The sequence below is a fragment of the Cherax quadricarinatus genome, chromosome 26, assembly GCF_038502225.1.
Source record: "Cherax quadricarinatus isolate ZL_2023a chromosome 26, ASM3850222v1, whole genome shotgun sequence".
Classification (NCBI taxonomy): Eukaryota; Metazoa; Arthropoda; class Malacostraca; order Decapoda; family Parastacidae; genus Cherax; species Cherax quadricarinatus.
In genome coordinates this window covers 18,493,111-18,507,760 of record NC_091317.1, presented here as the reverse complement: position 1 = coordinate 18,507,760, position 14,650 = coordinate 18,493,111, and the positions used below count along the sequence as shown (strand labels likewise).

At 40.2% G+C, this 14,650-nt stretch overlaps 1 protein-coding gene and 1 long non-coding RNA gene across 7 annotated transcripts in view; one reads left to right on the top strand and one right to left on the bottom strand.

Annotated features, from left to right (window-relative positions):
- Positions 1-14,650, top strand: part of LOC128691561 (small G protein signaling modulator 2) — a 652,393-nt gene that overhangs the window by 364,224 nt on the left and 273,519 nt on the right. For all 6 annotated transcript variants that reach the window (XM_070088836.1, XM_070088840.1, XM_070088838.1 and 3 more), the window contains one exon: positions 1,914-2,063. In XM_070088836.1, the coding sequence (XP_069944937.1) occupies positions 1,914-2,063 (150 nt within the window). The remainder of the gene's footprint in view (positions 1-1,913; positions 2,064-14,650) is intronic.
- Positions 1-14,650, bottom strand: part of LOC138853233 (uncharacterized) — a 169,115-nt gene that overhangs the window by 9,880 nt on the left and 144,585 nt on the right. The window lies entirely within an intron of this gene.

The following is a 14,650-nucleotide window of genomic DNA, read 5'->3' as shown; positions in this document are numbered from 1 at the left end:
TCAAAGAGTGATCTGTGCCTTGTGTTATGGTCATGTGTTCTGTTGAGGTTGGCAAGGAGATGTTTGAGGGAAGGGTTAATATCAGAGTTAAGTGTTCTATGTATGTAATAGGTGCAGTAATAAGTATGGATGTTTTGTATGGTGAGTAGGTTTAGTGTTTTGAATATTGGTGGATTGTGCTGCCTGTAGTGGGAATTTGTTATCATTCTGACTGCAGCCTTTTGTTGGGTAATTAGTGGTCTGAGATGGTTAATTGTTGTTGTGCCCCAAGCATAAATTCCATAGGTGAGATAGGGGTAAATAAGAGAGTGATATAGGGCCAGGAGGGCTGACTGTGGAACATAATACCGTATCTTCGATAGTATGCCTACAGTCTTGGAAATTTTCTTAGAAATTTGTTGTATGTGTATGAAATTTGAGTCTTTTATCAAGGTGGATTCCTAAGAATTTTCCCTCTGTTAGCTTTGTGATAGGTGATCCGTTTATCATTATGTTAAGTGGGACATCTGTAGCTCTGTTACCAAACTGAATGAAGTAGGTTTTGTCAATGTTTAGTGTAAGTTTGTTAGTCCTCATCCAGGTAGATATTTTCTGTAATTCGGTATTTGCAGTATTGGCTAGCATGACTGGGCTCGGGTGAGAGAAGACGTATATAGTGTCATCTGCAAATAGTGTGGGTTTGAGTAATTGTGAAGCATTTGGTAGGTCATTTATGTATAGGAGAAAGAGAAGAGGGCCAAGGACACTTCCCTGTGGGACACCAACTGTAATTGGTTGTGCGGAAGAGTTTGCTCCATTTGCAGTGTGTGCAATGTGGACTAGGGTGCAAGTTTTTGTAGAGAAACACCACACTGACCAAGCTGAAACAAGCCATATTTGCAACATGTTCAGTGACAAAACCCTGTCCCACTTCAGGGAAATCTTAAAGAGATGCCAGAAACAGACCTCGATGGACAGATTTGTTGTGAGGCAGGGGTCCAGTGACTCTCAAGCTGGTCCTAGTGGCATTAAAAGATAAAGAAGGGAAGTAACCCTGGAGAAGGCTTTGCTACCTAAAGTCTTCATGGAGGGGGATTTCCCTTCCAAACACTAACTCCTCCCTCTTTCCTCTTCCCTATCTTCCAGAAGTCAGCATTACCCTTCAATAAAGGTATGTAAAACTTACATAATTGTTAAAAAAAATATTTTTTGTGAATATTTTTGTCTCGAACGGATTAATTGTATTTCCATTAATTCTTATGGGAAATATTAATTCGGTTTTCGGCCATTTCGGTTATTGGCCGACCTTCTGGAACGGATTACGGCCGATAACCGAGGGTCCACTGTATTTCTATTGCATTTGTAGTGTTAAGCATTAATATATCAGGACAGTGAACTACAATTACATATGCACTTTATTTTTGTCAGCTCTGTTGGTATGCAAAAAAGTTGTTTGGCTTTTTGGGGGTTCTTAAGAACGTAACCCTATTTTTCCCGTAAGTTCTTCAGTTTATCTAACATGGTTTTACCTAACACAGTGTTTTCAGGAACGTAACTACCATGTTAAATGACGGCCTACTGTAACAGTGTTTGTTCATTTACTTTTTATTTTTGTTTGTTTGCCTAATTATTTACTTTTTATTTACTTCTGTTCATGTAAAATCCAGCCATTAATGTTATCAAGGTATGAATGTTGTCAACTATTATTTCCCTTACACTTTGTGTTATTATGGTACAGTATATCTATTTCTTCACTGTGTATCAGGATAAGCAACACAGCATTTTTCAATACAAATGTTAAAACTTGTTATGGTTTAATAGTGTTATGCTTGATTTTTCTTCCATTCTGCAATGTGGCACATTTATAATACCTTATAACTTTTTCCACAGTTAAATCCCTTCTCATTGACACAGATGACCTGGTTTATTTTCAGTATCGTAAGCCTGTGAGTGCAAACAGTGAAGATGCTGGTGTGGTGCCACAGCGTAATGTGCCCATGAATGCTAGGGACTATGTGGAAAGCTTACACCAAAATAACAAAGCAACTCTGCTCTACGGCAAGAACAATGTTCATGTACAACCTGTAAGTTACCTGCAGTGTTACATTTCAGTAAAGGTCCGACAAGGAAATAGGATAGCATATAAATCAGCAAGCGTGCGTGAGCGTGTTAAATAGGAGTGAATGGAGATGAATGGTTTTTGGGACTTGACGATCTGTTGGAGTGTGGGCAGGGCAATATTTTGTGAAGGGATTCAGGGAAACAGGTTAGCTGGACTTGAGTCCTGGAAATGAGAAGTACAGTGCCTACACTTCAAAGGAGGGGTTTGGGATATTGGCAGTTTGGAGGGACATCTAAACTGTTGTATTTGAGTGCCTCTGCAAGGGCAGTGATGATGTATGATTGATGGTGAAAGTGTTGAATGATGAAAGTTTTTTCTTTCTTTTGGGTCACCCTGCCTCGGTGGGAAACTGCTGATATGTTAAAAAAATCAGATTAATAAATTGTTTGTAATCAAGATGCTTAAGAGCGCCTATCATCCAATCTAGGAAACTCATTTTTTTTTGTTAACCAGTGAAAGTGAGCAGAGACTAAGTGCAAACAATTATAAGTTTCACTTACACATTTTAAGAGTCATTACACTGGAAAAATGCTGCATCAGCCATGTTTTTTAGTGTGTGTATTGTTATTTCTCAATCAAATAAGTGAATAATTAAATTGGTGCCATTAGGTTTATCATCTCTCTTGTTCAGAAAAAGCTTTCTCTTTTGTGTGTGTTTGTGTGTATGAGCACTGTCAGTAGTAGCAGTGTGGTTGCAGATTTTGGTGGCTTATAAATTGCTGTATCTCCAACATTATTTAATGTGCACTGTATGAAGCGAGAGTTTCATACGGTGAGTGTCAGGGTTTGATTCCCGGCAAAGGGGTGGAAACATTGGGGGTGTTTCCTTACACCGGTTGTCCATGTTCACCTGGGTGTTAGTCGACTGGTGTGGGTTGCATCCTGGGACAAAACTGACCTAATTTGTGACTTTTTGTATAGTAGAATGTCATTGATGTCAGCTAGGCCTGTATACCATGTACATGTATTTGTAGTAAATAAAGATATTAATTATTATTATTAATATATTAGTCTGATGCTGTGAATGCACAGTAGGCATAATATTATAAAGGATAAACTATAAATAATATCAGGGGTATTTACACTTGTATGTCCAGCTACTAGTGTATTGTGGTGGGGTTGTAAGTGTAGTGGAGCTCAGTGCATATTGCAAAAAATTATTCAAAAGATCATCCACATCTTGGAGGCTTGCAGGAACATCCCCATCCCCAGATTCCTCCACATCTGGAAGCCTGTAGTGGCATCTCCAGAATCCTTCATATCCTGGTGCCCTATAGTGGCATCCCTAGAATCCTTCATATCCTGGGGACCTGGAGTAGCATCCCCAGAATCCTTCAAGATCCTGCAGGCCAACAAGATCTTGAGAATTCTGAAGGTCTACAAGATCATCCCTAGGATTATAACATCTTGGAGATATGCAAGATTATCCCTAGGATTCATAACATGTTGGAGATCTTGGAGGTCTGCAAGATCATCCTCAGGATCCATACTATGTCATTTCTGGAGGTCTGTAATATCATCCTTAGGATTCACAACTTCTTGGGGATCCTGGAGTTCTGCAAGATCATCCCTAGGATTCATAACATCTTGGAGATCATGGAGGGTTGCAAGATCATCCTCAGGATCCAAAATATCTTAACATAAGAACAAAAGTGAGGTGAAAGTGTTGAATGATGATGAAAGTCATTCCTATCTTTTTGGGGATTTTCTTAATTTTTGGGTCACCCTGCCTTGGTGGGAGACAGCCAACTTGTTAAAAAAAAAAAACATAAGAAAGGAGGAACACTGCAGTAGGCCTGTTGGCCTATACTAGGCAGGTCCTTCTCATACTAGGCAGGTCCTTCATCTTGTGAATCCTAGAGGTCTGCAAGATCATCCCTAGGATTCATAACATCTTGGAAATGTTAGAAGCCTGCAGGATCATCATCATCATCATCATCATCATCATCATCATCATCATCATCATCATCATCATCATCATCATCATCATCATCATCATCATCATCATCATCATCATCATCATCATCATCATCATCATCATCATCATCATCATCATCCTCATCCTCATCCTCATCCTCATCCTCATCCTCATCCTCCTCATCCTCATCCTCCCTCCTCCTCCTCCTCCTCATCCTCCCTCCTCCTCCTCATCCTCATCCTCCTCCTCCTCATCCTCATCCTCCTCCTCCTCCTCCTCCTCTCCTCTCCTCTCCTCCTCCTCCTCCTCCTCCTCCTCCTCCTCCTCCTCCTCCTCCTCCTCCTCCTCCTCCTCCTCCTCCTCCTCCTCCTCCTCCTCCTCCTCCTCCTCCTCCTCCTCCTCCTCCTCCTCCTCCTCCTCCTCCTCCTCCTCCTCCTCCTCCTCCTCCTCCTCCTCCTCCTCCTCCTCCTCCTCCTCCTCCTCCTCCTCCTCCTCCTCCTCCTCCTCCTCCTCCTCCTCCTCCTCCTCCTCCTCCTCCTCCTCCTCCTCCTCCTCCTCCTCCTCCTCCTCCTCCTCCTCCTCCTCCTCCTCCTCCTCCTCCTCCTCCTCCTCCCTCCTCCTCCTCCTCCTCCTCCTCTGATTAAGTAAATTCTAAGAATATCTTCACTGAGAAATACGCCACTGTTGAATATGCAGTGTAAGAGCTGCTGCAGTACTTTCCTGCAGTAGAGATATAACTAGTGGAATTCAGTTTCAGGTATATTTATCCCTTTGACTGTTTCGGTCGTATATATGTCTTACGAGCCACCATGTTTGACATATATATACATGTACTCATAAATTCTAGCGGCTTCAAATCAAGCAGGAGAAAGCTGGTAGGCTCACATGTGAGAGAATGGGTCTGTGTGGTCAGTGTGCACCATATAAAAAAAATCCTGCAGCACGCAGTGCATAATGAGAAAAAAAACCTCCAACCACTTTTTTAATTAAAATGCCGACTTTGTGGTCTATATTCTTACAGTATTTATGGTTGTATTCTTATTTTCTTGGTCTCATTTGATAGAATGGAAAACATATAGAAAAGGAGGTGATTTTGATTGGTTTTACTATGAAAAGAACCTTGAAATGGAGCTCAAAGTAGGGGAAATGTTTGATTTTTGCCGATGTTCAAAAGTAAACAAATGATGTCATTTTCCAATAAATGTCCAAGTAGCCATTCTAATATGCAGTCATGAATGGGTTGACATTATTTATACAATTATTACAATATTGCAGTAGTCTGCAATAAAAATTCAAAATAGAAAGCAAGAGTAATATCAGAGGAGCCTGGAGACGTGACTGATGAACAAGAAAAAATGTTATTTTAGAGCCAGGAATGTCTGCATTGTTCATTCTGGACCAATACTAAGTAATAATTTTGTTTTGGCAACACACACACGCACACACACTCATATATATATATATACATATGCATGTATTTGCAGTTACCAAAATATTGTGCTAAAATCACTACCATCCTGTGAAAAGAATATTTTAATTAAATTTCAGATGAATACAATGATAAAAATATGTAATCTTTCGTATGTTACACCATAAGGTGAGACTAAGATAAGGTGATAAAGTTATTGAGAATGACTTCAAGTGAGAATGTCACTGCAACTCTAATTCTTCTTATATAAAAAACATACCATATAGTATATCTCAATGCTGGGAAAGATAATGGAAGCACAACTGTCATCATTCTTGAAAATTAACATGCAGTCGCTCAATACTATTAACCCTTAAACGGTCCAAACGTATTTATACGTTTTTTCATGTAGCACCCCAAATGTATATATATGTTTCCTTTGTCATTCATTCAACATTGGCATGATAAGCCTGAGTTGCCTAGACATGAGAGAATGGGTGTGCACACTCACTGTGCACCATATGAAAAAAATTGGGGATGACTGGGTAGCATATGCTCTTTTTTCCTATTAAAAAATAAAATTTTTTTTTCTCAAAAAATTCGGAGCGCAACGCGAGAGAACGTATACATACGTTTGGACCATTTAAGGGCTAATAACAAACAAATTTTAATAAGACAGAACTGCTCTCAAAGCTGGGTAGATAAAATATCAAAGTTAACTGGAGGTGTTATCAAAATATGTTCACTTACGAATTTTGATTCGATATCAGTCAGAAAATCAAATGTATAATCAATTAACATACTCTACTTGTATAATATTTTCAGCTACACTTTCAACTTACTAATTAACAATCCTACCGGATTGTTCAGTCACACGACTTACTGATTTATTTAGAATTTCATCTAAAAGATTTACATTGGCTCAACATTTTTTAGATACCTTACTGTGGATTTCAACTGTATCCCCAAAAAACAACTACTATCAGACTCTTGGAAATGAAGTCTGCAATCTTTACAAAATATTACGTAAAGTCATTTTGTGGATGAATTCCTTAGGAATTCTTCGCTTGCCTAATTCTTGGGCACGACCTACTTCCACATTGAACAAATGTGACACGACCTATGACTGCTGCACCTCTCCTGCCATATGGTTTATAAGCTGCTTCTCCGCTCGTATGCCGTATTCTATTCAAGATTGATGGACTGACCACATCGACTCAAGGCTGAGGGACTGATTACCTCATTCTCCTCCTGTTCTTCAAGTTTATCCTTTGTATGGACTGATGAAGCCACTGTGTGGCAAAACGTTTCCTCAGTAAAGATACCCAAGAGTTGCACATGTGTCTAATTTAACAACGTGTCGGTTCTTTGAACTATTCATCTTCAATCTTGTCAGACACTGCAACTTCTTGGGATCTTAATACTTGGGAATTCTTCGCTTGCCTAACCCTTGAGCACGACCTACTTCCACATTGGACAAATGTGACACCACCTACAACTGCTGCACCTCTCCTGCCATGCGGTTTGTAAGCTGCTTCTCCACTCATATGCCGTATTCTATTGAAGATTGATGGATTGACCACATCGACTCAAAGCTGAGGGACTGATTACCTCATTCTCCTCCTGTTCTTCAAGTTTATCCTTTGTATGGACTGATGAAGCCACTGTGTGGCGAAACGTTTCCTCAATAAAGATACCCAAGAGTTGCACATGTGTCTAATTTAACAAAGAGATAATTGCAAAGTTCGAAAGTGGAGTGCGTGTGTTGGAGCTGGCCAGGTTGTATACAAAACCCCAATCAACCACCTCTACTATAGTGACCAGGAAAACGGCAATCAAGGAAGCTGTTGTTGCAAAAGGCGCAACTGTGATTACAAAACAGCGGCCGCAAGTGTTAGAAGATGTTGAGAGACTGTTATTGGTGTGGATAAATGAAAAACAGATAGCAGGAGATAGCATCTCTCAAGCGATCATTTGTGAAAAGGCTAGGCAGTTGCATGACGATTTGGTAAAGAAATTGCCTGCAACTAGTGGTGATGTGAGTGAATTTAAGGCCAGCAAAGGTTGGTTTGAAAGATTTAAGAATCATAGTGGCATACATAGTGTGATTAGGCATGGTGAGGCTGCCAGTGACTCTCAAGCTGGTCCTAGTGGCATTAAAAGAAGAAGGGAAGTAACTCCGGAAAAGGACTTGCTACCTCAAGTCCTATTGGAAGGGGATTCCCCTTCTCAACATTAACAACTTCGACACTCTCCCCTCCTCCCATTCCATCAGTCATCACCAGATCTTCATTAAAGGTAAGTGTCATGATTTCTATTGTTAGTAGAGTACTACAAACTGTGCATGTCTTCAGTTTGTGTGCATTAAACTTAATATTTCATGTGGTAAAATTTTTTTTTTCATACTTTTGGGTGTCTTGCACGGATTAATTTGATTTCCATTATTTCTTATGGGGAAAATTGATTCGCTTTCCGATATTTTTGGTTTACGATGAGCTTTCAGGAACGGATTAATATCGCAAACCGGGGGTCCACTGTATATACAGGAGAAGGGGTTACTAGCCCCTTGCTCCCATCTGCTTTGATCCATTCTCTCTAAATGACCAAACCACCTCAGCAACCCCTCTTCAGCCCTTTGACTAATATTTTTATTAACTCCACACCTTCTCCTAATATCCACATTCTGAATTTTCTGCATAATATTTACACCACACATTGCCCTTAGACAGGACATCACTGCCTCCAACCACCTCCTTGCTGCAGCATTTACAACCCAAACTTCACACCCATATAAGAGTGTTGGTACTATACTTTCATATATTCCCTTCTTTGCCTCCATAGATAACGTTTTTTGTCTCCACATATACCTCAACGCACCACTCGCCTTTTTTTCTTCATCAATTCTATGATTAACCTCATCCTTCATAAATCCATCCGCTGACACGTCAACTCCCAAATATCTAAAACATTCACTTCTTCCATACTCCTCCCCAATTTGATATCCAATTTTCTTTATCTAAATCATTTGATACTCTTATCACTACTCTTTTCTATGTTCACTTTCAACTTTCTATATTTGCACACACTCCCAAACTTGTCCACTTACCTTTGCAATTTTTCTTTAGAATCTCTCATAAGCACAGTATCATCAGCAAAAAGTAACTGTGTCAGTTCCCACTTTGTATTTGATTCCCCATAATTTAATCCCACCCCTCTCCCGAACACCCTAGCTTTTACTTCTTTTACAACCCCTTCTATAAATATATTAAACAACCATAGTGACATTACACGTCCCTGTCTAAGACCTACTTTTACTGAAAAGTATTCTCCCTCTCTTCTGCATACCCTAACCTGAGCCTCACTATCCTCATAAAAACTCTTTACAGCATTTAGTAACTTACCACCTATTCCATATACAGTGGACCCCCGCATAACGATGGCATCACATAGCGATTATTTCGCATACCGCTTACTTTAATTGCAAAAATTTTGCCTCACATACCGCTTAAAAACCCGCTTACCGATTTTCGTCCGAGACGCGTCCAATGTGCGGCCTGAGCCACGCTCACATGTTCCGCCGGTGGCATTGTTTACCAGCCAGCCTCCGCGGTAACATCCAAGCATACAATCGGAATATTTCGTATTATTACAGTGTTTTCGGTGCTTTTTCTGGAAAATAAGTGACCATGGGCCCCAAGAAAGCTTCTAGTGCCAACCCTACAGCAATACCTGGAGAGAGAGATAAGGGTGAGAATTACAATAGAGATGAAGAAAAAGATCATTGATAAGTATGAAAGTGGAGTGCATGTCTCCGAGCTGGCCAGGTTGTATAATAAACCCCAATCAACCATCGCTACTATTGGTGGTACAGCTGCTGCTGCTGCTGCACTGTCAGCTGCTGCTGCTGCTGTAGCACCGTTGTTGGTGTGGCTTATTGAGAATACCAAGAAACAATTAACCCCAGAGGATTTGCCACCCAGGATAACCCAAAAAAGTCAGTGTCATCGAAGACTGTCTAACTTATTTCCATTGGGGTCCTTAATCTTGTCTCCCAGGATGCAACCCACACAAGTCGACTAACACCCAGGTGAACAGGGAAAAATGCCTGGAACTAGTGCTCATATTGGTGAATTTAAAGCCAGCAAAGGTTGGTTTGAGAGATTTAAGAATCGTAGTGGCATACACAGTGTGATAAGGCCTGTTCTGGAAGAAAATGCCAAACAGGACCTACAGTACTCAGGAGGAAAAGGCACTCCCAGGACACAGTGTCTCATCAGTCATTGCTGCATCTTCAATAAAGGTAAGTGTCATTTATTCATTTAGTAGACTAGTACATGCACAATATATACTGTGCATGTACTACTCTACTATTGTGCATGTATCCTTCTCTTTGTGTGTGGGAAAATGTATATTTCATGTGGTAAAAATTTTTTTTTCATACTTTTGGGTGTCTTGCACGGATTAATTTTATTTCCATTATTTCTTATGGGGAAAATTCATTCACATAACGATTATTTCGCATAACAATTACCCCTCTTGCACGGATTAAAATCGTTAACCGGGGGTCCACTGTACTTGCAAAATCTGCCACATTGCTCCCCTATCCACTCTATTATATGCCTTTTCTAAATCCATAAATGCATTGAAAACTTCCCTACCTTTATCTAAATACTGTTCACATATATGCTTCAATATAAACACTTGATCTACACATCCCCTACCCACTCTAAAACCTCCTTGCTCATCTGCAATCCTACATTCTGTCTTACCTCTAATTCTTTCAACAATAAGCCTACCGTACACTTTTCCTGGTATACTCAGTAAACTTATTCCTCTATAATTTTTACAGTCTGTAATGTTAAATGATCAGTTATGGAAGGAGAAAAGAGAATATGAATGTGTAAATTCAAGAATTATGTGGATTAAAGTAAAGGTTGGATGCGAGAAGTGGGTCATAATAAGCGTGTATGCACCTGGAGAAGAGAGGAATGCAGAGGAGAGAGAGAGATTTTGGGAGATGTTAAGTGAATGTATAGGAGCCTTTGAACCAAGTGAGAGAGTAAGTGTGGTAGGGGACTTGAATGCTAAAGTAGGAGAAACTTTTAGAGAGGGTGTGGTAGGTAAGTTTGGGGTGCCAGGTGTAAATGATAATGGGAGCCCTTTGATTGAACTTTGTATAGAAAGGGGTTTAGTTATAGGTAATACATATTTTAAGAAAAAGAGGATAAATAAGTATACACGATATGATGTAGGGCGAAATGACAGTAGTTTGTTGGATTATGTATTGGTAGATAAAAGACTGTTGAGTAGACTTCAGGATGTACATGTTTATAGAGGGGCCACAGATATATCAGATCACTTTCTAGTTGTAGCTACACTGAGAGTAAAAGGTAGATGGGATACAAGGAGAATAGAAGCATCAGGGAAGAGAGAGGTGAAGGTTTATAAACTAAAAGAGGAGGCAGTTAGGGTAAGATATAAACAGCTATTGGAGGATAGATGGGCTAATGAGAGCATAGGCAATGGGGTCGAAGAGGTATGGGGTAGGTTTAAAAATGTAGTGTTAGAGTGTTCAGCAGAAGTTTGTGGTTACAGGAAAGTGGGTGCAGGAGGGAAGAGGAGCGATTGGTGGAATGATGATGTAAAGAGAGTAGTAAGGGAGAAAAAGTTAGCATATGAGAAGTTTTTACAAAGTAGAAGTGATGCAAGGAGGGAAGAGTATATGGAGAAAAAGAGAGAGGTTAAGAGAGTGGTGAAGCAATGTAAAAAGAGAGCAAATGAGAGAGTGGGTGAGATGTTATCAACAAATTTTGTTGAAAATAAGAAAAAGTTTTGGAGTGAGATTAACAAGTTAAGAAAGCCTAGAGAACAAATTGATTTGTCAGTTAAAAATAGGAGAGGAGAGTTATTAAATGGAGAGTTAGAGGTATTGGGAAGATGGAAGGAATATTTTGAGGAATTGTTAAATGTTGATGAAGATAGGGAAGCTGTGATTTCGTGTATAGGGCAAGGAGGAATAACATCTTGTAGGAGTGAGGAAGAGCCAGTTGTGAGTGTGGGGGAAGTTCGTGAGGCAGTAGGTAAAATGAAAGGGGGTAAGGCAGCCGGGATTGATGGGATAAAGATAGAAATGTTAAAAGCAGGTGGGGATATAGTTTTGGAGTGGTTGGTGCAATTATTTAATAAATGTATGGAAGAGGGTAAGGTACCTAGGGATTGGCAGAGAGCATGCATAGTTCCTTTGTATAAAGGCAAAGGGGATAAAAGAGAGTGCAAAAATTATAGGGGGATAAGTCTGTTGAGTGTACCTGGTAAAGTGTATGGTAGAGTTATAATTGAAAGAATTAAGAGTAAGACGGAGAATAGGATAGCAGATGAACAAGGAGGCTTTAGGAAAGGTAGGGGGTGTGTGGACCAGGTGTTTACAGTGAAACATATAAGTGAACAGTATTTAGATAAGGCTAAAGAGGTCTTTGTGGCATTTATGGATTTGGAAAAGGCGTATGACAGGGTGGATAGGGGGGCAATGTGGCAGATGTTGCAAGTGTATGGTGTAGGAGGTAGGTTACTGAAAGCAGTGAAGAGTTTTTACGAGGATAGTGAGGCTCAAGTTAGAGTATGTAGGAAAGAGGGAAATTTTTTCCCAGTAAAAGTAGGCCTTAGACAAGGATGTGTGATGTCACCGTGGTTGTTTAATATATTTATAGATGGGGTTGTAAGAGAAGTAAATGCGAGGGTCTTGGCAAGAGGCGTGGAGTTAAAAGATAAAGAATCACACACAAAGTGGGAGTTGTCACAGCTGCTCTTTGCTGATGACACTGTGCTCTTGGGAGATTCTGAAGAGAAGTTGCAGAGATTGGTGGATGAATTTGGTAGGGTGTGCAAAAGAAGAAAATTAAAGGTGAATACAGGAAAGAGTAAGGTTATGAGGATAACAAAAAGATTAGGTGATGAAAGATTGAATATCAGATTGGAGGGAGAGAGTATGGAGGAGGTGAACGTATTCAGATATTTGGGAGTGGACGTGTCAGCGGATGGGTCTATGAAAGATGAGGTGAATCATAGAATTGATGAGGGAAAAAGAGTGAGCGGTGCACTTAGGAGTCTGTGGAGACAAAGAACTTTGTCCTTGGAGGCAAAGAGGGGAATGTATGAGAGTATAGTTTTACCAACGCTCTTATATGGGTGTGAAGCGTGGGTGATGAATGTTGCAGCGAGGAGAAGGCTGGAGGCAGTGGAGATGTCATGTCTGAGGGCAATGTGTGGTGTGAATATAATGCAGAGAATTCGTAGTTTGGAAGTTAGGAGGAGGTGCGGGATTACCAAAACTGTTGTCCAGAGGGCTGAGGAAGGGTTGTTGAGGTGGTTCGGACATGTAGAGAGAATGGAGCGAAACAGAATGACTTCAAGAGTGTATCAGTCTGTAGTGGAAGGAAGGCTGGGTAGGGGTCGGCCTAGGAAGGGTTGGAGGGAGGGGGTAAAGGAGGTTTTGTGTGCGAGGGGCTTGGACTTCCAGCAGGCATGCGTGAGCGTGTTTGATAGGAGTGAATGGAGACAAATGGTTTTTAATACTTGACGTGCTGTTGGAGTGTGAGCAAAGTAACATTTATGAAGGGATTCAGGGAAACCGGCAGGCCGGACTTGAGTTCTGGAGATGGGAAGTACAGTGCCTGCACTCTGAAGGAGGGGTGTTAATGTTGCAGTTTAAAAACTGTAGTGTAAAGCACCCTTCTGGCAAGACAGTGATGGAGTGAATGATGGTGAAAGTTTTTCTTTTTCGGGCCACCCTGCCTTGGTGGGAATCGGCCGGTGTGATAATAAAAAAAATAATAAAAAAATTGTCCCCCTTCCCTTTTTAAAAAGGGACTATACATGCTCTCTGCCAATCCCTAGATACCTTCCCCTCTTTCATACATTTATTAAACAAAAATACCAACCACTCCAACACTGTATCCTCCCCTGCTTTTAACATTTCTGTCATGATCCCATCAGTTCCAGCTGCTTTACCCACTTTCATTCTACATAATGCCTCACATACCTCCCCCACACTCACATCCTGCTCTTCTTCACTTCTAAAAGCTGGTATACCTCCCTGGCCAGTGCATGAACTTGCCGCCTCCCTTTCTTATTCGACATTTAAAAGTTCCTAAAAATATTCTTGCCATCTACCCAATATGTCCATCTCCCCGTCTACTAACTCCCCTACTCTGTTTTTAACTGACAAATCCATTCGTTCCCTAGGCTTTCTTAAGTTGTTTAACTCCAAAAATTTTTCTTATTTTCATTATAATTTCTTGACAGTGCCTCTCCCACTCTATCATCTGCTCTCCTTTTGCACTCTTTCGCCACTCTCTTCACCTTTCTTTTACTCTCCATATACTCTACTCTTCCTATAACACTTCTGCTTTGTAAAAACCTCTGATAAGGTACCTTTTTCTCTTTTATTACACCCTTTTCTTCACCATTCCACCAATCACTCCTCTTTCTTCCTGCACCCACCCTCCTGTAACCACAACCTTCTGCCCCACATTTTAATACTGCCTTTTTAACCCTACCCTTTCAGAGTCGGCAGGCCCTCTCTTAACCCTTTGACTGTCACAGGCCCCTTTCTGAAACTGTCATTCTATGTCGCAAAATATTCGAAAAAAAAATTATTTTTCTTATGAAAATGTTGAGATTATTTTTCTGTTTGTTTTAGTCCAAAAAAATTTTTTTTGCCATCAGTATTTACCGAGATATAGAGGCGTGAAATTTGCAGAAAATGAACCGCGTATGGCAACAGCGGAGACTGCCGCTCACCGGGTAAATTTTGGTTTACTTGTATTTGAAGGTTTGCTGTTTTTTTTCACTATTTTATTTTTTCACATAACTTATGTGGCCTGTGAGACCAAAGTAAGGTGCAATGTACATATATTCACTCGTTGTATTCAACACAATAAGCATACAAACATAATTATCAACATATTGTTTACAAAACTTGTTGACAAAAACAAACAATACAAAAAATTGCTTATTACTATTGTTCTATAATATATATACCAATATACAGTCACTGGACATATTCCTAGAAGTTCTGCAGCTTGTGTGACTCTTTGAAACATGTTTTCATACACAAAGGTGTTTTATACTCCTCACACATAAAACCAGTGTGTGTGTGCATTTTTGTGGATGTGTTTTTTTTATGTGCAAAGACAAAACACCTCGTCTGAGCAGTTTTCCTCAA